Source organism: Phalaenopsis equestris, unplaced genomic scaffold, assembly GCF_001263595.1.
Source record: "Phalaenopsis equestris unplaced genomic scaffold, ASM126359v1 Scaffold000985, whole genome shotgun sequence".
In the NCBI taxonomy this organism is placed as follows: Eukaryota; Viridiplantae; Streptophyta; class Magnoliopsida; order Asparagales; family Orchidaceae; genus Phalaenopsis; species Phalaenopsis equestris.
In genome coordinates, this window is record NW_018165424.1 from 53,164 (window position 1) to 76,618 (window position 23,455).

The following is a 23,455-nucleotide window of genomic DNA, read 5'->3' on the forward strand; positions in this document are numbered from 1 at the left end:
ATCCAACATAATGTTTTTAATGTCACTTTTATTATGACTTGCCTTGATAGCTTACAAATAATCAAATCAGGGACAATGGTCGAACGTTATTAACATTTAATTTACTTTCCACAGATTTTAAGAACTTTTAATTTATATACAAAAGAGCAACTAAAAAACCACAAATTTAACTATATAGAAATCAAAAGATCCAGAAATAACTACATAGTCTGCAGACAACATTTTGAATTAGCAAATAACAGTATAACACTACCTAGAAGAAAATAGTATAAAGAAACTACAATCATAACACCTATCAACAGTCCTCCAGCAAACTAAATCTTTGATATTAGACATTAATCAAAAATTTTCCTGAAATAAATTAATTTCAATAGTAAGTTTTCATAATTTGGTTAGCAATTACAATCTTAATATACATGAATTTAATATGTGAATGCTATGCATGAATGACAAAAATAAATATAGTCCATTCATTTATCAAACTGTAAGCTTTCAATTTATGTTAACTGTTACGGACTCAATTTAAGTATTTACCTTTTTAACTTTTTATATTTTTATGATGTCATATTAGGATCATTGTCATATCCGAAGATATCCTTAAAATTGTACCCGTAAGTGCCCTCAAAATTTTTTATCCGAAGGTACAGCTTTACCATTTTCATTTTCATTTTTGTGCACGGGTACATCGCATCCTCTACCATTGCAATTGAAGAGTGAATCTTGATTGACTTAAGCCTTTATTTATCCTTTCATATCAATTTAAAATCATTTAAATGTACTTTCATATGTCAATTATTTTTCTCTCATTCGTGAGACATCTTTCAAACATTCAAAATGCAAAATATAAATGAAATATTTATTTTTAAAACCATATTGCAAGTTCATTTTGATCAATTTAAAATGCAATTTCTAATTAAATCATTAATTTAATGTCAATATGAAAGTAATTACTCACATTGGTCTTAAATGACCAATTTAATATTTATCCCTTCACTTTCTTATATCTTCAATCTTTAATCAATCTCAAAACTGACTAGTCTTCTTCCATACTTTCTAATTGAATATAAATTTAATAATATGAATTTAACTATTTATATCATTAATTGTAATAATAATATAAACCTTAATATTTATCTTATAGGCTTTCAGATCGATATCCTTTCTTACACGCAAAATTTTCTTGCAAGTCTCCCTAACCTCAATTAACATAATTTCATATTAACATATTAAACATATATCAGTTTAATGTATATAAATTTTGAAAAAATAATTCTAACTCAAAATTATATTTTAACTTGTAAATTAGGGTTTCGCTAGTCTTCCGTTCTCCACTTCACGCCAACGATTCTTCCTCTTCCCTCGTACAACAAGTTTGCATCACCTCTAGTCCCTCTAATTTAGAACTTTAATAGCTTTGATCCTGATAACAAATGCACTTATATATATATATATATATATCTTTTCTCTTTTTCATTTGGATTGCTTTCAATCCTATATATTTTTCTTTTCTTTTCAGGGATTGTTGTCAATCCTTTCTTTTTCCTTTTTACTGACGATATCCTTCAGCTAAAAGGACTTGAGATTCCTTCATGTTGTTTACTATGTAGAGATGATGAAGAATCTATTAAACATATTTTTATTGAGTGCAGGCTTGCCGAACAAATTTGGAAGAAAGTTTCTAGCCTTTTTAATAAAAGTTGGACAGTGGGTTACTATAAAGATATTAATGATATTTATGGGGACTGGAATTCTCTTGGACATGTTTTTTTCTCTAATATTCCCTCTGTTGTTTTATGGTTCATCTGGTTTACTCGAAACAAAATCAAATTTCAAAGAGAAATACGAAATGTAAACAATACGTTTGGTCCGATCAATAATTATCTTTCTAATAACCTTACTTTCAAGGGTAATAAAGGGAATAAGAATGACAGATTAAATGAGGTTTTGTTAACTTTAAGATAGATTATTTTGTTCCTGTTAATCGAAATAATTTGGTTACTTGGTCTAAACCTTTTGCCCCTTATATCAAAATCAATGTAGATGGTAGTTGGAAACCTAATAAAGCTGGTGTTGGTGGTGTTTGCAGAGACTTATTAGGTTTGGTAATTGTTTGGTTTACGGCGACTGCAATTCCTGTTTCACCTTTAGTGGTTGAAGCAGATGTTGTGGTTTTTGACCTTATGATAGACAGGAAATATGAATGGAAATATATAAATATAGAAATGGATTGTTTATTACTTTGGAATTTTTGCAGGTTAGGGGAAAGAGCATCATTGGAGCATTAACAAACAGATAAAACACTTTGTTGAGTTGACAAAGGATTTATGCATCAGTTGGACTCACACTAGAAGAGAAGGCAATAAAGTTGCTAATTGAACTGCTAAACTAGGAAATTTTCTTACATTTGTTGTTATATCTAAGCATGTTCCTATGACTCTTAATTAACTTGTGTATTTGGATTTACTTTAGAGTTTATTTATTTTGTTTTTGTTTTCAAAGTTCATAGGTGGGGTGAGTTGTTTTTTCTTTTTTTTTTCCAGAGAGAAGAGCCTTAGGTTTTCCTTTTTTGTGAGAGTTGTTTGGAGTGAGTAGTAGGTTCCTCTTGCCTTTTGTTGTATTTTTTTTTGTGAAATAAAATTCCTTGCGGTTTATATCAAAGTGACCAGCTTCAATAATACGCTCATAGAAACGATTAATAAGATCAGTATCAGCTTTTGCACCACCTCTTTTCTCCAAAGGAGACATGATCATGTTAAGATCACCTCCAACAAACCAGTTATCAGTAATAGAAGCACCCATATGGATAAGTTGTTGCCAAAGAAGAAATTTATTCTGTAATAAGGAGCTGGCATAAATAAAGGCAACCCACCCGTGAAACTCCTCCAACATATAATGAACAAGAATAAATTGCAAATCGTCCTCAATAATGTTTAATTGAATATCCTTCTTCCAAAAAAATCAGATTTTGTTGTTCTTATTACTATAGTGCAGGTAATTTTTGAATTTTTTAATAATACTATCCTTATGGACAAACACTATCCTTATGGACAATAATACTATCCTTATGGACAAACACCAATGGCTCCAAAATCACAAAAATGTCAGGCTTATGGACTCTACATAAATAATTTAAACTATTAAGGGAGTGGGAGTCCGCCACTCCCCTAATGTTCCACACTAAAATGTTAAGCATGATGACCCACAACACCCCTTCTAGTGATCCTAGGGGGAAGTTGCAAGTGCTCTCCCTGAGAATGATATGTGACATCAATTATGTTAGAAGCTTTCAAATGAGAAATTTCAATCTCCTTCTGCCTCTTTTCCTAATGTATTTTTGGATGCTCCATTCAGAATCCAAGGACAAAGTAGCATCAGCAACAGGGTCCAAAGGTTGTCTATCCATAGGAACACCAGCAGGATCAATAGTTAGGGAGTGTGTAGGAGTAGTGTGCATGGCAGGGTCAGCTGAGAAGAAAATTTTTGGGGAGCTTCCTCTGCAAGTAATTCCCTCGAGGAAGTATTGACTACAGGTATTTCATTGACATGCTCAACTATTAAATCAGAGCCAGTAAATAAAGATGGCAATTTTTGAGATGATGTGGGAAGGTGTGGGCATTGTGAGTCAGAAACCAGATCCACTCTGACATTAATACTCTCAATAATTGGTGGACAAGTATGCTCTACGGCACAGTGTTGCACAGTATTATTTCCCTCTAAAGGGACATTTTGTTCTATCACTGGAAGTGGCCTCTGGACAATCTTATTTTCAGTAGAGGTCAAATGACCCGCGTTTCATTTCCTTAACTCTGGATGTAGGTGAAAGCATGGCACAGAATCATGTCCAAACATGCGACAATGGGAACAGTAGTGAGCATGTTTTTCAAGAAAAATTTGTTGCCAGTAACCAGTATGTGTATAACCTATCCAAACCTCCTCTGAATGTGGTAAACTGACATCTCTCTCAATTAAAATTCTGGCCATGGAGGGCCTTCTTAAATTAAAAGTCAGCATCTAACATCAGTGGTTTGCCAAACATAGCTGCCAGAGAGAATAAAATCTCATGATTAAACAAATGCACTTTTAAACCAGGTAGACGAAGCCAAACAGGAATAATAGGAAGCTCAGCTTGGGGGTCGAAATCAGTAGTTCATTTTAGGACTTACATTAAAACATCCTCAAAACGAACAATTCTACAAGCAAAGAGGTTAGCATAGTCATCCTCGTTAGAAAGTTGAATTAGAATATGTCAACTATCGAGAGCCCCAATCTTCCAACCATCAACCAAATTCATGAGTTCAAAATGCTTATGAAGAAAATCAAATTTCGGTGGACCATAGAGAAATTTTCCCACAAGATGAAAATGACAAGAAAAGGCCATAATAGTGTTCTCAGAATCAGAAAGGAAGAGCGCAAACTTACCCCCCTTCTTCCACTGCTTCTTAATGAAGTCATACTCCCCTCCAAGAACTAAAGATTCATGAAAAGAAGTAGGGAAAGGAAAGCAAACTTTGGAGTAGCACCGGAGGAGCCTCCGGCAGTTACTCCGGCATAAGACCTTGTCATAGATCACAAGAACTAAAAAACCAAGGAGCAGGAAACAAGCACGAAGGAGTAGCCAAAGCAATAAGGCAAAAGGAAAGATCTCACCAACATCCGACAGACGAAAAGAAGGCAAAAGGAAAGATCTCACCAACATCCGGCAGACGAGACAGAAGGAACACCGTCAGCATCCTGAAATCGCCGCAAGAGCACCAAGAATCTCAAACCCTAGCAGAGCTGATACTAATCTTATCAATCGTTCCTGCGAACATATTACTGAAGTTGGTCTCTTTGATTTGGGTTTCTCAGGTTCTCCTTATACTTGGAGGAGAGGCCTGCTTATGCAGAGACTTGACAGTTTTTTGGAAAACTCTTTTTTTCTTAATTACTATAATATCATTCATGTTAAGCATCTTAATCATGCTGCCTCTGACCATAATCCTATTTTGCTTAGCTTGGCTTTTCATTCTAAACCTGCCCACTCTTATTTCATATTTTTCAATTTTTGGACCTCTCATCCTTCCTTTTTGGGTCTAGTTAAACAAGCTCGAAGTACTGGGTTTTGGGGCAGCCCATGGTTTATTTTGTGGCAATTGCATAAAAATGCGACTGCTCAGTTGCGAAAGTAGAATTGGCAATGTCCACTCCAGATTTTTGCAAGCTCAACAGAAGGTGGATTTGTTGGAATCACGGGTTATCTGCAATTCTTCTCTTGTTGAAAATGTGGCTCAGATTCATCAAAAATTTCTTAAGAAAATTCCTATTGAGGAAGATTTCTTAAGGCAAAAAGCCAATGATGTTCATTTTTTCAATGGTGATCAAAATACTAAATATTTTCATGCTACCATCAAGCATGGAAGGAATATTAATTTTATTTTTAAAATTGTTACAACTGATGGTGTTGTCCTTACTGATGTAGATCAAATTGGCTCCAATGCTGTTGATTACTTTACTTCTCTTTATGATGATGTTGTGCAGGTCAATGCTATTGATCCTGATCTGTTTGTTGCGTGTCATCCCTCTCTTTGTCTGACCCTCCTACTGAACTGGAAATTCTCTCTGCTCTCAAAGATATTCACTCCCAGAAGGCTCCTGGTCCTGATGGTTTTACTTTTGCCTTCTATATTTCTTGCTGGGACATCATAAAGAATGAGGTAATTCTAGTCATTCAAAGTTTTTTTCAAGGTGAAGATCCAAGTAAATATTTAAATATTTCACTGCTGCCCTGGTTGTGTTAATTCCAAAAACTACTGATAAATTGCACTGGAAGAATTTTAGACCTATCTCCCTAACTTTTGTGGTATCCAAGATCATAAGTAAATTGATTGTGGCCCGTTTAGAGCCTCACCTTTCCTCCCTTATTTCCCCCCATCAATCGGCTTTTGTTAAAGGCCGAGATATTTCTGATAATATTTTGTTAGCCCAAGAAATTATTGAAGATCTTGACAGTAAATGCAGGGGTGGCAATTTGGTTATCAAACTGGATATTAAAAAAGCCTTTGATACAATCAGCTGGGACTTCATCATCAATGCCTTGGTGGATAGAGGTTTCAGTGCTAGTTTTTGCATGTTAATTAAAAGATGGTTGTCCAATAACTATTACAATGTTTTCGTTAATGATAATTCCTATGGATTTTTCTCTGCTAAAAGAGGTATTAAGCAGGGGGACCCTCTCTCACCTACCATTTTCATCATTGTTTTTATTACTTATCTAGTTTACTCAATCGTTTTCAATTGTTTCACCCTCACACACAGTTCTCACACAAGGCTAAGACTATGGTTTCCCACTTAGCCTATGCTGATGATGTTACCATACTTGTTAATGCATCCAAACTTGCTATTAAAAGATTAATGATGCTCTTAAATGAGTTCCAAATTACTCTAGTTTGATTTTTAACCGTGACAAATGTCAGCTTTATTTTGGCAAGCATGTCAAACACTCTATTGCAAATTGGGGCCCTTCCTTTACTGGTTATTAGCACGCCTCCCTCCCTTTAAAGTAACTTGGGGTAAATCTGATTAGGGGTAGGAAAAAGCAAATTCACATGGATGATGCCATTGACAAAATTAAGCATAAGATAAATGACTGGAGGAATGTCTTCCTTTCTACTGGGGTTAGGCTAACTTTACTTTCTAGTGCACTACAAAGTATACCACTCTATGCTTTACAGGTGTTCAATCCTAAGAAGAGTGCCATGAAGGTTTTGGAGAGGCTCTTTAACAGATTCCTGTAGGTTGGGAGTGGTACTAAGAGGATTTGGGTTTCCTGGCATAATATTTTTAAACCCAAAAAAGCTGGGGTTTAGGGTTATATGAGATGTTAGTGGGTGTTTCTTCACGCCACTGGGATATTATCTGTACTCTCAAACGAATACAAGTTATAATTGATAATCGCCATCTGACTGTTAGATGAAGTTTTATTCACAGGGAAGGTAACTCACCTGTTGACTGGTTAGTCAGGCATGCGGGTGAAGTGAGTTTTGTTGGTTTATCCCCCCCTCCGGCTTTTACTTACTGGGGACTTTTTGGATCTGCCTTATGTTAGAAATTAGAGGTCTTACCTGCCTATTGGCCTACTTCCCCGTTTGGAATTTCTGCTACGCTTTTGTCCTTTTTACCTGCAGTTTTTTTCTTTGTTGTTCTCTCTTTTCAAGCAGGATGAATCTTTTCAAGCAGGATGAATCTTTTTGCTAGTCCTCTTATTTGGATCTATTTTCTGTTTTTTGGATACTATTTTGTTGGTCCTCTTATATCTGGTTTGCCTCTCTGATGTCTGGTCTCTGATGTCTGGACAGACTTGGGGTGAAGCTCTTTGTAATTTTTGTCTGATGCCACTTTCTTGTCTTTCCTTTAATTTTTACCTATTTTTACTAGATTTTGCACAGGTATACTTGTTTTGGGTTTTGTATTTTGTTTGGGTATACTTGTATTTTTTCGAGTTTTTTTCTTTGTGTGAGTTGTACTATGGGAGAAGGAACCCCTAGGAGTGAATTTACAATGTATTTTTTAGCTTTTAAACTGGGGATCCACCTCCCCTCCCTCTCATGTACTTTTTCCTTATTTTAACACGCAGGGAACCACAAGTGCTCTTACCTCGGTTGAAAGCCCTAACACTCACGCACGCGGCTCAGCTTCCCCTTTCTCATGCACGAAGGCTTCATCTCCTCCACTTGAACCTGCAAGCAGAGCTGCTAAGCCTCCTGCTTCGCTCGAGATCTCCTCTTCTCCACCTTTCTTCCTTCACCCGCAAACAGGCCACTTAATTGACCCTCTTCATTTGCTTCTTCCTCTTCTTCCTTTGCGCACATCACACTAGGGTTCCTCATTTATTCCTCCTTGGTACCACTCGGTTTCTTCTTCACACAAGCTTTGAATCTCATGTACGAGAAGCACGCCACTCCTCTCCTTCCATTCCTGGCTCTTCTTCACTATCGTTGCTTCCTTCTCTTTCCTCCCGTCTTCCTTCACTCGACGACAAGTCGCTCGGCTCAAGAATGTCGGCTAGGGTTCAGCACGACACATTTCCTCGGCTCAACGGTGGCGTCGGATGAGAAGCTCCTCAAATAAAACCACAAGTTAGAGCCAAAAACGACCTGCCTCCCTTCTTCCTTCTCCAATTTCTTCTGTTCCCGATCTCTTTCTCGCACATTCTCTGTAGGTGACGAACGAAAGGAGTCCCACTTCGACTTCTAATAGTCGAACCACTCAATGGTTATACTTTGAATCGATTTTTATTTTTATTTTATTTTATTTTATTTTATTATTATAGCATATATTACACTAACAGCATTGACATAAAATGACATTTTGTTTGTAAAAAGATTCAACAAATTTTGATTTAGACAACTCATGTAAAGACAATGGGAATAACTAAGGGACATCTTCACAAATGTCTTTAATGGAGCTAATGCCACTTATATTTCTAACAAGTTGGGCATGATAAATATTTATACTCCAGTTTAAGGGGGAGTGTTATAGAAATACTAAATCTAAAGTTCGTATATTAGGAAGTTTGATCGTAATCTAATTAGAAGAGATCTAATTACAAGATATTTTCTATAATTGAGATATTTCTAATCTATAGAAATGGTAGTATATGTAAATATGTAATGTATATTTTCAATTGAAAGATAAGCAGAGCTGCTTCCCTTTACAATATTTAATTTTATATACTCACCGCTTGTTCAAAGTCTGCAGACATGCCCATAGAAAGCTCGCACTGCTCCTCCGGTATACCAAGAGCTTCACACACCTCAGTTCTACAATTACGCAATGTCTGCTTCAAATAAATGTAATCAGACAAATGAAGACAATGAAATAATCAATAGCAATAGAATACTGGTAGCTAGACAATACCTTAAAATTTTCTGGAGTTGAGGAATAGTCTAGCATTCCTATTGTCATCAGGCCTGAGAATATGAGGCTAGGACAGCGCAGTTTGACATGCTTAGCTAGCTCGACACATCCCGAGGGTTCTACACCATATTTTGCTGCAAAGAGCCGCTCAAGTTTAATTAAGAATTAAAAGGGTTTCGAAGGGAGATGTATCAATGCTAACCAAAACCATTTTGCAAACACATACAAAATCTCATCAATAGCAACAAAATTACAAAGGATATCTTTTGTTTAGATCTTTCATAGGCCATTGAACAGTATGGAAACCAGTCGGAAAGCATAAATGCTTATATACTTTGGAGAACGGACTAATATTTGCAGCTGAATCATTTATAAATGATGAAGATAGACAAATATGGAGATCGGAATTTATCTAATGATAACAATATTGCAGCCGATGCTGAAATTCAAAATATTATGTTGCTAAGACGTACTAATAGTGCCTAAAGAAAAGGTGGGTCCCGCTTTCACAACTTACACTCCTCCCCGCTAGTATTCACTTGGACCAAAACCTTGAGAGGCTTTCTTCCCAAGTTGGCAACAGCTCGATCAAGATGATTAGCAATCTGCAAAAGCAAAATTTAGTTGCATTAATGTTCACATTGTGAGTAAAGATGGTTGATTAAAATGATGCTACATTCTGAATCTCTTGAATGGGGGATTAGAATTTTTTTAGGATTTCTGATATGTGGTGTTAAGGTTTGGCGAACACAATGGTTTTTGACATGTTTGATGTTAACAGCATTGACCTTTGAAGTTGCAATGACAGCAGCTAATTAACTTGACAGAGAACTTAAACAAGACTGAAAATGGAAGATAGTCATCGTTTGTAGGAAAATCTAAAGATTGAATGAAAATAGTCATTATTTCCATCTGACCATATGCTACAATACTTAATTTCTCCATCTAATAAACAAAACAAAAAAAATTGTTCCAAATCTCAAGTTCCGTTGAAATGAACACGACATTTGTTTTGCCTGGATTATAAATGGGAAGTTAATTTTAAAAGTTAGTAAAAGTAAAACAAGGAGTCATTCATACGCCAAAGGAGACAACAACAACAATAAGCCTTTGTCCCATTAAGTGGGGTCGGCTACATGAATCTTTTTTCTCTATTTAATGTGACCAAACCATCTAAGACGACTCTCCCTGATCTTGTCCACCACTGGAATTACACCAACCCTATCACAGATATATTCATTTCGCATTTTGTCTCTAAGTGTCAAGCCACTCCCATTTTTCTCATCCTCTCACGCTGCCTACACGGTACAACCACAATCAGAGCTCTCTGGGAAGGCTTTGAGCTAAGGATCGCAGCTTATAGATACCTAGAAGTCCATCTTGCAAGGGCATAACTTGCAGGATCACTCGCAAAAGGCTGGATCACGTGTAGAAGACTGGATCACAGCGTGTAACAATGAAAAAAAGACAGGATCGCCACTTATCGAGACCCTACATACCGACTACACAATATATTTACGATTAGAGCTATTGGGAAGGCAAAAACGGGGCTTGTCGAGACATAGAGCTATCTGGGAAGGCAGAAATGAGGCTTACCGAGACCTGACGTGCCATTTATGTGATATATTCGCGATCAAAGCTATTTGGGAAGGCAGAAATGGAGAGGCGGCTTACCGAGACCCAAAACTAGCAGTTTTCTTTTCCCCACATGCGAGACAGTCGCAATTTGGATCGCGGCGGGTAACTGGGAGGCAACGACAATATAGTTGCTTGTCGAGATCCAGATCTCCCTGCCTAGATGAGATCGCCTGCAGAGCATCCTCGGCCTGCGAAGTGATCGCGACTCACTATGAGTGCGACTATGGGAGGAGAACGACATGGCATCAAAGACAGTAGATGACCTGAAGAAGAAATTGAAAAAAAAGATGAATCAAATAAAATTTGGGATAGAAGAAAGCTTTGCCATCATAAAGGAAAAGTTCTCTTCTATGGAGAACCGACTGGAGGATTGATTTTAGAGCATAGGGGAAATGCAAGAGATGCGAAAGAGGTTCATTGAGATGCAATCCAAAAACCCATCGACAGCTCAATTTACAATCCCTAACTAAAGGTTAACTGGAGAATCCGTGACAAGATCAAAAGGAAAAGAGGTCGAAGGTCAGGAACATGAGGAAAACATCCACCATCACGAACCTCTTCTCAGAGCTCCAATTAGGGGTGTATTAGAGACTTCTGATGGAGGCGGTTGGGCCGAAACATGAAAAAGAGATTGTATCAGAGATGTGGAGAAGCACGAAGAAGAAGGGAGAGAAACGGGGAGGGGATATGGCTACGGTCGAAGGAAGGAGTTTTACCCTTGATACATGAGAAGAAATAATAGAAGAAGAAGTTAGAATGGAGAAGTTAGAGTTAGGAAGTTGAAGATGTCGATCTTCGAGGGGGAAGACACACATGAGTGGGTTTATTGGGCGGAGCGACACTTGCGGTGAATAGGTTAGAAGGGGAGGAGAAACTCATGGAGGCAAGTTTGTGTTCGGAGGAGAAAGTGATAACCTAGTTTCAGAGGAGGGAGGGTAGATACCCGATTTGTTCATAGAATGAATTTTAGGATTGTTTGTTGGAATATTTCAGAGCCATTTGGGAAGGAGACCTACACGAGTATTTTTGTACCTTGACCCGGGAGAGGATGGTCATGGAATATAGGAAGAGATTTGAACTATTATCGAGATGACCGTGGAGGATTTCTGAATCAGGACTAGAGGGAAATTTCATGAAGGGCTTAAAGCCCGATATGGGCACACTCCGACTACTAAGACCACGGGGATTGGAGGAGATGATAGAGCTAGCCCAGATGGTGGAAGACAAGAACTAGATGAAAAAAACAAAAAAGAGCAACACAGATGAAGCGTCGTACGTAACTGTTGCAACCACGACGATGCCAAAAGTTCAAACAGTGGAAGTCCATAAGGAGGCTGCACTGGACATGACTAATGTACCACAACTAGGAGCAACACTCAAGTGTCTTACATAGACAAAGATTCGGTATATGCGAGCCAAGGCGGCATGTTTTCGATGTGATGAGAAGTTTACCCCAAGGCACCGTTGCAACGATCGAAGATTACAAGTCCTTATAATATAGGACGAGGAAGCAGAAAATGAAGAAATAGAGACAACTATGGGGAGGAGAAACTCTCATTTTTTCCTAACATGAAGACAAGGTCTGTTTTTTTTTTGGAGGAGGAGTATAGTTACGAGAGCGCCTAGCCTAATGGTTGATTTGTCTCTTGTATGCCTAAGGGCAATTTAGTCATTTATTATTATTGCTGGGTATAAATAGGTTAGTTATGTCCAGGGTTAGGAAGATGCATGACATTAAGTTGTGAGTCATGGGTCTAGAGTTTGGGAGAGATTTCCTACCTCTTGAATTGTAAAAATTGGGAGAGATCGGTGTGATGAGAAGTTTACCCCAAGATACTGTTGCAACGATCGAAGATTACAAGTCCTTATAGTATAGGACGAGGAAACGGAGAATGAAGAAATAGAGACAACTATGGGAGACGAGAAACTCTCATTTTTTTTTCCTAACATGAGGACAAGGTGTGTTTTTTTTTTGGGAGGGGAAGTATAGTTACGAGGGCGCCTAGCCTAAGGGTTGATTTATCTCTTGTATGACTAAGAGCAATTTAGTCATTAATTATTATTGTTGGGTATAAATAGGTTAGTTATGTCCAGGGTTAGGAAGATGCGTGACATTAAGTTGTGAGTCTTGGGTCTAGGGTTTGGGAGAGATTTCCTACCTCTCAAATTGTCGGTGTTTATTTTTGTATTCTTGTTGAGTTATTTGGATTATTGTAAGAAAATTGTGTTTGCCCTAATTTCTACAAAAATCTATGTTGATTTCTACGTTGAATCGTAAAAATGCATTCATCTACTTCAACCAACCAATTTGAATTCTACTAATAAAATCTCCATCTATATCACCATCACTTTAAAATAGAGACCCGAGAAATCTAAAACGATCACACCTTTTAATACTACTACTAAATTACATTCAGTATTCAACTTTAGATCTACTCAAACAAAGACCTTTAGACTCCAATGTGGACCTCCATAACTCAAGTTTGTTCTGAACTCTTTCTCTAGTCTTATCCAAAAAAAGGATATCATCCGTGAAAATCATACACTAAGGAACAACCTCATGTAAATGTCCAATAGGAGCATCCATAACTAAGGCAAAAAGATATGAGCTTAAAGTCGATCCTTGATGTAATCCAACTGAAATAGGAAAATAGTTTGTTAAACCTCCTTATGTTCGAACATAAATAACACCTTTGGTATACATATCTTTAATGACTTGAATATAAGTAATATCAACATCTTTCTTCTTTAAAACTCTCCCAAGGACTTCTCTTGGAACCTTATCGTAAACTTTTTCTAAATAAAAAAAAAATCATATGCAGATCCTCCTTATTCTCTCTGGACTTCTCCATCAAACCTCTCAACAAATGTATGGCTTCCATAACAGACATGCCCGGAATAAATCAAAACAGATTATAAAAAATCATTGTATTACGTCTTAACCTATATTCAACTACCTGCTCCCATAATTTTAAAGTATGACATATCAACTTAATTTCTCTATAATTTGCACACTCTTGTGCATCCCCTTTATTCTTAAAAATGGGAACCAAAATACTCTTCCTCCACTTGTAGGGAATATTTTTAGTTTTAAAATAATATTATAGAGTTTGGTAAGCCAAGAAACTCCCAATCTCCTAAATATTTTCACACTTCAATTGGGATATCATTAGGTCCTATTGATTTTCCACCCTTAATTTTTTTTAAAGTCTTCTCAACTTTTTTTTTTACTAATGCGATGGTAAAAATAAAAAGTTTTATTATTATTAACGTTATTAAGATGAATGAGGCAAATCATATTTTCAAAAACTTCATTGAAAAGTTTATAAAAAATATCATACCCGTTATTAAGATGAATGAGGCAAATCATATTTTCAGAAACTTCATTGAAAAGTTTATAAAAAATATCATACCCACCTATGTTAAATATCTTCCTCTTAAAAACACTTTTTAATTTTCATCTTTAATACACTTAATTTATATCTTTACTTTTCTTTTCACTTTGTTTGACTATTTATATATATTTTTCACCCTCTTTAGTAGCTAATTTATTATAAAGATCACTAAAGGCGTAATTTTTTGTCACAAATTATTCTTTTAGATTTTTTACGGACCACCTTATATTTTTCTCAGTTTTTTAAGCCTTTACATTTAAACTAATTTTTATAACACAACTTCTTATATATTACATTTTCTTGCAGATTATTATTTCACCACAAACTATTTTAATTTATAAAAACCTTTGTTTTTGATTTTCTAAGTACATCTTTTGTCACTTGTTTAATAATATTTTTTAGTTTATCAAACATAAAATTCGCTTCTAAATGAGCATCCAAAATCTTGAAATATTCTTATTTATAACACAACTTCTTGCATATAAAAATCAATTTTTATAACACAACTTATATTTTATCTTTTCTTGCATATTATTATTTTACCATCAAATATTTTTATTTATAATTTTTTTTTATTCTCCAAGTACATCTTTTGTCACTTGTTTAATAATGTTTGTTAGTTTATCCCACATAAAATTTGCTTCTAAATGAACATCCAAAATCTTAAAATATTTAAGTTTACTCATAAAAATAATTTTATTTATCTTTTAGGTGTCTCGTCTAATTCTATAACAATATTTTATTGTATTTTTACAATTCTTCAACTTAAAATCCAGAACTAATAATCGATGTTGAGTAATTAAACTTTCACTTTGAATAATCTTACAATCTTTACACTATCGAAGATCTCTTTTTCTCATATGTGTTTTATTAGATCTATTCTTATAAGTAATATACGTTCATCTACTTTCTTAAATAAAGTATTAGCAGTAACAAAATCATACGATAAAACAAAATATAAAATAATTCTACCTTCTTCATTAATCACTATAAAACCATAACCACCGTGAATATTTCTAAAATTTTCCACCACTTTACCAACATGTCAATTTAAATCCCCTCAAATAAAATTCTTTCTTGAAGAGGTATCATTTGTATTAATTCTTCTAAGTCATTTCAGAATTTTTCTTTTGAACTTATATCTAAATCTACTTGGGGAGCCTAAGCACCTATAACATTAAAAATTGTAGTATCAACAACAATCATTTGGGTTATAATTTTATCTCTAATTCTATTAAATCTTAAAAGATTATCTTTCAAACACTTATCTATAATTACGCCTACACCATTTCTAGCGTGAATCCTACCTGGATACAAAAGTTTAAAATCTAAGCTATCAATCTCCTTAGTCTTTTCTCCAACCCATTTAGTTACTTTTTTTTTTGAAAGCCCAAAAAGACTAATATATTAAATAGAAAGAAAGATACAGATACAAAGTGTGCGAGGGCTCCACCATTATTCTTATATGATAAAGCGAGAGCTAAACTCAACCACCAAAATTCATCTGAAACAACATATAGCACATTACATCATTTTATAAAAATTCCGTAAAATCAACTATTTGAATTAAGAAAAGCAATCCAAAACATTTCATTCAAATAAGTCTACAGAGCATCTAAAACCCATAAATATTTTTAGTGAAAAGCATAATCTTATTTTGATATCATACCTTAAAGTTTCTCTATTTTACAATAACTATACAAATAAATATGATTACAATTTGATTCTGATCCCACTCAACCACAACATTTTCTCTCTTTTCCTAAAAAAATAATTATATCAATCTAGTGAGCTACAATACTTAACAAAATAAGAAAATGTAATATAAACTTAAATATTGAAGAATAGTAAACAGCATGTGTGCTAATTATGAATAAACATAATCATAAAATGAGTATATTTGATCATTACATTACAATAACAATGAATAGATAAACTTTATAATAAAATATTTAAACAAGATATAGAAGTATAATTGCACGTTTATTTTAAATGCATCGAGACCTCCTTTTGCTTATTTATTTTCTACTATTTTGTATTTCATTTTAGCTTCAAAATGTGTCATGCATTCTTATCTAGGTTTTTGGTATCATAAACTCAGCTTGAAGCTATACCATTAAGTTCAATAGAGCCCAGGTGAAACCGAACATTATTTCTATTAACCCACATAGAGGATCCATTTGACTCTTTAGAAAACTCTTTTGCACCTTTGGAGACCCTTTTGACTTACCTACACAAGTATCATAAACATAATATAGCCAACTTATCCCCCTATAATTCAGTATCTTTTAAACTCCACATAGTTTGTTAATTAAACATTTCAATAAACATGTGATTCCCTTGAAAATATGTTATATAAGGATATATGTAAATGAGCAACATTTAAATATTAGATCTTTCTTTTAATAATGTCATAAACTAAAAAAATATTCATATAATCAAAATGTAATTAATTGAGAGCATGTATCAACCAAATTTAAGTAATTTTTCACTCATGAATAGTAAGAATGTGATTATGAAGACATCAATCTGTTATACATCTAAATACATGTGTAAGAGTTTGAAAAGAACTCATTTTTTGTATTAGAATTTAAGGGCATTTATATGCATACGATCAAATTCCTATGTAATCACATATCTCACACCTAAACTTTAATTTTTGCATTTATACCACCCAAATCTTTCATATCACATAAAAACTATCACCATTTGAACTTCTAAAAAGTGAAATACATATCTTCATGCATAGGTAAGATGGTATATATGTAAAATTTGACGTGTATGTGTTAGATATGTATATACATAAGAATTGAGTGATATTTATGGAAATCTTCCTAGAATTTATCCATGAAGCACGGATACAAACACAGAGACGTAGACACAACATGACATTGATGCATTTTTTTATTTAATAAATTATCAATATTCAAAATATTTTTTTTATTATTCTCTATTAAAAGCAAGAATAAAATTAACTTTATAAATTTAATTTGTATTATGAAACTTCATGCTTATAAAAAATCAATTATTTCAAAGTTTGTCATTATATGTTTTAAAAAAATTCCTGCAACTTATCTAATAAAATTTAAAATATCTTACAATTAAACTTTGATTAAGTTAAAATTTAACTTTAAAAATTTTAATAAATATAGATTTATAATTATTAACTCATTAAAAAGTACAAAAAAAAAATTTAATTATCAACTATAGAACTAGGGCAGTTTGTCTCCACTCAGCTTTAATGAATAAAGCCTTCAGTACAACTGTCATAGGGTTCGGCTTCGGCTTGGATGTAGGGTAGAATTGGACCAGCTTCAATGAACATATTTGAACCTGCTCAAGTTACAGCAAAGATGCTTACGACTTCCACTTAGCGGATGCATGCTTGGCTTCGAAAAACAAAAGAGAACTCCAACGCTCGGTTTTGATAAATGCAGAACGAACCTTTAATGCTAGCATCAATAAAAAGACGAGAAAACCGTTGACACCGTTGGATGCACCTTCGACACTCGGCTTCGACATCCTTGCTTCGATGAAAGTTGGAGGGAGCTTCGATACGACAAAAGAAGAGGCGGTTTTGACTATATAGTAGAATTAGTGCTACATGTATATTTATAATTTCCTACTTTACGTGCCCCTTTTTTACCTGAATCATGTTCGACTCATATTTGATGTCGTGTCAAGGTGTGCCTTGGATGTTATCTAGGTCCAAAAAAAACTAAAACACATATTTTGTAGTGTTGGATATGGTTAGGGTGTGTCAGAGTCATTTGTGTTAGACACATGTCTGACAAGGATACAATGCTTTTTTAGAAGTGTCAACGTTAGATAGAAATATATAAATCTTAACTACTTGATAATTTGCCAATTCAAAATTGGCTGCCCAAAACTTCTTTATTTTGTAAACAATCACAAGATCCCTACTCCTCATACATGCTTATAAACATAAAACTCAGATTTGAAGTCAATTAGCTAGGAAAAACCAAAATCCAACTTTTAGTTTAAAATCAGATTTTCTTACCCTACCTATTTTCCTTCCTTTCCTTCTTTCCCTCTCCTCCTTATCTCCACTTCTTCTCATATTATTCTCCTTTCTCACTTCATCATTTCCTTTATCTGATTTCCCTCCAGGTACTATCTGCTCTCGGTTCCCCTCTATTCGGCTCCTGAAGGTTTGTGGAAATTAGTATTTATGGAAAAGATGAAATCTGCTAAGCACTTAATATTATAAACCTATTATATTACTATAATTACATAGCATTATATTTAAAATCTCCTCAATTCATCCCAGCCGTTGCTTCCACAATTGCATGTATGCCAAGTGGAATGTTGAAAAGGCAGCAGTGCATTAACCAAATAAGTAGTTAATTCATTTGTCACAACCGAGCCCAGGACCTAGAATTAATTAAGGTGGGAACAGACGGTTGAACGGAGAAAAATTGTTTTCTATTATTTTATTTTTATCAGTAACAGTTTATTTTCCATATATTAATTGAAGGAGCCACTAAAAGAAACAATTAAATTGACCAAATAAAAATTTAACTTTCAGGATAATACCCACGACTTCAATAAACATTATCTTCTACAGTATTCATCTTATTTAAAAATTTAAAACCTAAAAAAAAAATTAAAACCACAATGAGTTATCTAAAAATAACTCAGGAGCAATCACACTTCTAAACTACAGTAACTCAAGAAAGAGAAAATAACATACATGTTGATCTTTCATATTTCTATAAAAATCTTATGATAATCTAATATGTGTCAATGACATTAACCTAATGGAAAAAACTTAAAAATCTATATGCATTAATTTTAATTGTACTATTCAAGGTTTTAACTTTAATTTTACATCATGTCATTAAAATTCACATCTATCCTAGAAACACCATCAAAACTTAACCTAACATATCCCTGATCAATATTATCCCGTCGGCACAGTAATTCACTATCTAATTTACAAGATTGTTCGTGATGGAAAGGTGTCGACTCGCCCCTGGTCAATATTCTCCTTTCGACATAGCAATTAGCAATCCAGACAATTGTTTGGGATGGTAAGATAACATCTACGTGTGTGGGTACATTGACATCCCCTGTCTGTACCATAAGGGGATGAACTCCTCATAACATGCACAAACAAGCACTTATATATAAAGCACATACATAAATTTATATATATATATATATATTACTTCATTCTTCATAACATATATTCTTTCTTACGAGGCATTTTCATTCATCTACGAATGAATTAGTGCACTTTCATTAGAATCAAAATGATATAAATAATACAAAAACTTCATAGATAAACTATTATGCATCTGTTTAATGTAAGATCCTTTACATGAATACTTCTAAAAGTCGTAATATTTTGTTGTTTTTTCTAGGATAATTAATATGCAACTATTTATGCAGCAGTGCTAACATGCATTCTTACTCAAATATGCAACTATTTATCATGCATGCATTTCTCATCTAACAATATAAAGAATCTATTGTAATTTAAATCTAACTTAACTAGAGCATAAATGAAATCAAGCATAAAATTTGAATAATGAAAATTACTGAAATTTAAAAATATAATTATTCTTAAATTCTAATTATTTAACATGCTATTAATAACTTAATACACAAACAAATATATTAAATTCATTAATTAAAATAAATAAAACCTACTCTTACCTTAATAATCCTTCAGCCACACGTTGAGCTTCGGCTCTGTCTCTCACTCCGAGCTGCCGCCTCCTTCCCTCGAGCATGGCTTGACTTCAACCGGCATGGCAAGTCAACTTCACCTTCCTTCTCTTCCTCTGCCCACGAGCACAACACCGAAGCCGCTCGACCTCCTTTCTTTTCGCCTTCGCACAAGCGGCTCGAACCTCCTCCCACAAGCACTCGCACACTTCGTCGAAGCCCAATTAGTGCTCTTTCTCTTCCTTCATGTGAGACACTTGGCAGCAACTTCCTCCTTTCACCCGCAAACGAGTAGCTTGGCCTCGACTAAAGTTGCACACACGACACCACTCCTAGGCTTTGTCTCTTGTGTGACCCTTGGTCAGGGTTTATGCCGCTTTCCCCTATCTTCTTCTGCTTCCCCTTCTTCTCCTTCTTCTTTTGTTTCTTCTTCGTCTTCTTCTTCTTCGATTCGTTTCCCCTCTCTCTCTCGTTCAAGTTGAAATGAAAACAAGAGGATAAGGTCTCATTTGATTTCCCCCAAGCGGCATTTCTCCTCCAAACTACGCTCGAATTGGTAAATTATTTTATTTTTATTTTTATTTTTTATTTTATTTTTAAATCGGTTATTACATAATTTCAGTTACAATAACATTTAAATAACATAATCTAAATAATTTTATTAAGAAAATAACTATCATCTTATATATCAATAAATATATATATCAAAATAATCCTAATAAAATATTTACTTTTTTAAAAATAGGTTTAATAATTTTTGTGAGAAGCAAAAAATGGGATAAATTTTATTTGGGGTATTTTGTGATTATATCTTATAAAAAATAGGGTATTATACAGCCTATTCCAAACCAAACTAAATTAGAGAGAGTCGTCTTAGATGGTTTGGTCACATTAAACGTCGACCATCTGATGATCCGATTAGGAGAGTAGATGTTTTAGATTCGACTTATGTTAAGGAAGGCAAAGGTAGACCTAGAAAGACTTGAGCTTATTGTATAAAAAATGATCTTAATTTATTAGAACTAAATGAAAATATGACTCTAAATAGGATGCAATGGAGAAAAAGGATTCATGTAGCCAACCCCACGTAGTGAGATTAAGGTTTTATTGTTGTTGTTGTTGCTATCGTTGTATCCGTTCTGGTGCAGTTCAAAGGGGTTATTTATCTTAAAGAAATTACACTTGCTCCACCAAAAGGCACCTCACTCATGTAAGTCTTAACTCCTGAGTTATAAGCAAAGTAACCTTTTTCTCCCCTTCTAATGTTAGCTTAAGTTCATTCTCACTCATATTTTCTCCTAGAAGCATGGCATCCTAAAAGTTTGTTAGAAGCCGCTCTTTGCTCCAACCTCTACCTAGGTAATCACTTCCTACCCACTTCAAATTTAAGATGTCACATAGAAAAAATAAAGAAATGGAAATCAGAATTTGGTGATTTGGGCACATATAATGCAAATTAAAAAATTATCCAATAAAATAAGAAGATAAATTAATATACTAAAATTAGAAAATAAAATAAATAGACCAAAGTAAGCATGGCAAGATATTATGCAAAAAAAGTATTATTACAAAATAGAGTTGGCACTTTGTGTAAGTGAACAGTGATGAATGGAGAATGTAGATTCGCAAAGCTCTTCTAAGTAGTTGTAAATGATGATGGTCAATCCTTCTCTTATATAACTGGATCATCTATACAAATGAAATAAATTGAGAAGGTACAAGTTTTAGATAAATAACTTTTAACTGAGGGACAATGCCTGTTGTATTCTTAATACTGCAAAGCTTTGATGGATGTTCATGAATATTACCAATTGGTTATGCTACTGTTGACCTCGCTTTCGATCGAGGTGTAGTTTTCCCCTCGTTAGTAGCCTAGGATCTAGCCATAGGACCTTTCTGTCGACTACTCCTAGAAAACTAATGAAGGAGCCCTCCCCGTTAGCAATTCTGGACTTTTCTTCGCTCGACTTGACATTCCATGTAGTAGTCTTGACCGCTATTGCTTAGCAGGTAAGGCTACTCCGAAGGAACTCAGGGAGCATTCCTATAGGACTGTCGGCCTTAGGATTGACTCTACTCGTTGATTTGGTGCCGCTGCGCTCTTCACCGTCCTTTTTAATCGAATTCTAGCCTAAATTTTCATAGGATTCGGACCGCGACGCGTTTTTAACCTGATTGACGACGAGGTTGCCCGAATGACTCCGGATGACGAAACGGACTGCGCCGATGCGTTTAGAACATCAATTTTGCCTAGGAAAGACGTTCGTCTCATTGCGATGGCACGTATTGGGAAAAATACATATTTAAGTGTTAATTATAATAAATAATATTTTATTATTATTATTATAATTAATAACTCATGTTAAAATCCCTAACCTAACCTAAATCTATCTCCCTCCCCGCCTCATTCTTTCGCATCCGTGGGCCTACCTTTGCCCTAGCGTGGCTCGTTCGATTGCCTGGCCCGCTCTTCTTCGTGTCGTTGGGAGATTTCATTCACGTGTTCGCCTCTCACACGCGTTCGCCTCTCGCAGTCGCCCATCCCGTATCCTATCCTCTGCGGGTATCTTATCCCGTCTGCTCTCGATCCTCCCTGTCGCAGAGCGTAGTCTCTGCGAGGATCATATCCTCTGTCTCTCTCGATCCTTCTGAGATCTGCATGTGATCCCCTAATCATTCGCTCTCCTTCTCTCTGATTTATATGAAACTCTGTTTTGGAGCGTTTGAAAAAGGCTGAAAATCTTTCTAAGGGAGAAAACTCTGCTATTTTTTCTTTCTCACTCACTTCTTTGATCTTCTGGTGCTTGAATCGGTTTCCTCCTGCTGTTGGGAGAGGAAGTGAAGTTGTGGAGTGTTTTTAAAGTTTATGTGTTGCTTTCTTTTTGCTTCAAAGAGGTACCTTCTTCCCCCCTCCTATGTCTTGCTTTTTTTCGGTCTTCCCTCTGCCGAGCCTTTGAGCTTGGTGCGGTGGATGGTATAGCATGCTTGCATGACATTACACTTATATTTTTTTTGAAATACTTGGTACTCAAGCATTTAGAAATGGAAATGTGAGCATGTTCTAGGAGTTAGAATTGATTACTTGCTTAAAGTGGTGAAGCTATGGCATGTTTCTATTTATCGTAGCATATTTCTATGGGAAGCAAATCAGAAATATTAGAATGTGGCTTTGAGACAATGGTAGCTCCTCTTGCAAGCATGTTGAGATATGTATCATGAGGCTTTTCATCTATTCTTACCAGCATGAGATATTGGAGAGTTTATTTGGCCTTTCACGTATGTCTGGGGGCTCAGTTTTGGCTTCTTATGGCTTTCCCTTACTCGAAATGCATGCTAGAAAGAAGTTTATATTGATTTGAAAAGGTTCTACAGTTGTTCTTATTTGAAACATATGGTGGCCCTATGTTTTGATATTTTGAAGGCATGAAGGTGTTTTTCTAGCTTTTATTGTGGCCTGATTTTGAGCCTTAGCTGCGGCTTGATTTTTTGGCCCATGCTGGTTTTCAGTTTTCTCAAGGATGACTAGGTTTGGATTTATTGCCATAAACTGCATTTGTAGCTTATAAAATTTTGGTTTCTAGCCTCCATTGGGGCTCGGTTTTCACCTTGAAAGGGCATGGGATGTTGGTTTTGTTGGGGCTTGGCTTTTGGTTTTGGTTAAAACATTGTCCTAACTGTTTAAGCTTCATGTATGGGCTTTGAAGGGTTTCTTTTGGCTTTGTTCTGGGGCTCGGTTTGCTTGCCTTGACTCCTATCCGAGAGCCTGTTGTGGTGTTTGTTCCTGACCCTGCTCAAGAGTTGTGGGGGGGGTCAATTTTATTCGCTTTAGCCCC

The 23,455-nt window shown here is 35.0% G+C and overlaps 1 protein-coding gene across 2 annotated transcripts in view; it reads right to left on the reverse strand.

The window, feature by feature from the left end:
- The window catches only part of LOC110032621 (proline synthase co-transcribed bacterial homolog protein-like), a 54,963-nt gene that overhangs the window by 12,862 nt on the left and 18,646 nt on the right, over positions 1-23,455 (reverse strand). For both annotated transcript variants that reach the window (XM_020736295.1, XM_020736296.1), the window contains exons 4-6: positions 9,413-9,500; positions 8,896-9,029; positions 8,717-8,815 (exon numbers count right to left, since the gene is read on the reverse strand). In XM_020736295.1, coding sequence (XP_020591954.1) covers positions 8,717-8,815; positions 8,896-9,029; positions 9,413-9,500 — 321 coding nt within the window. The remainder of the gene's footprint in view (positions 1-8,716; positions 8,816-8,895; positions 9,030-9,412; positions 9,501-23,455) is intronic.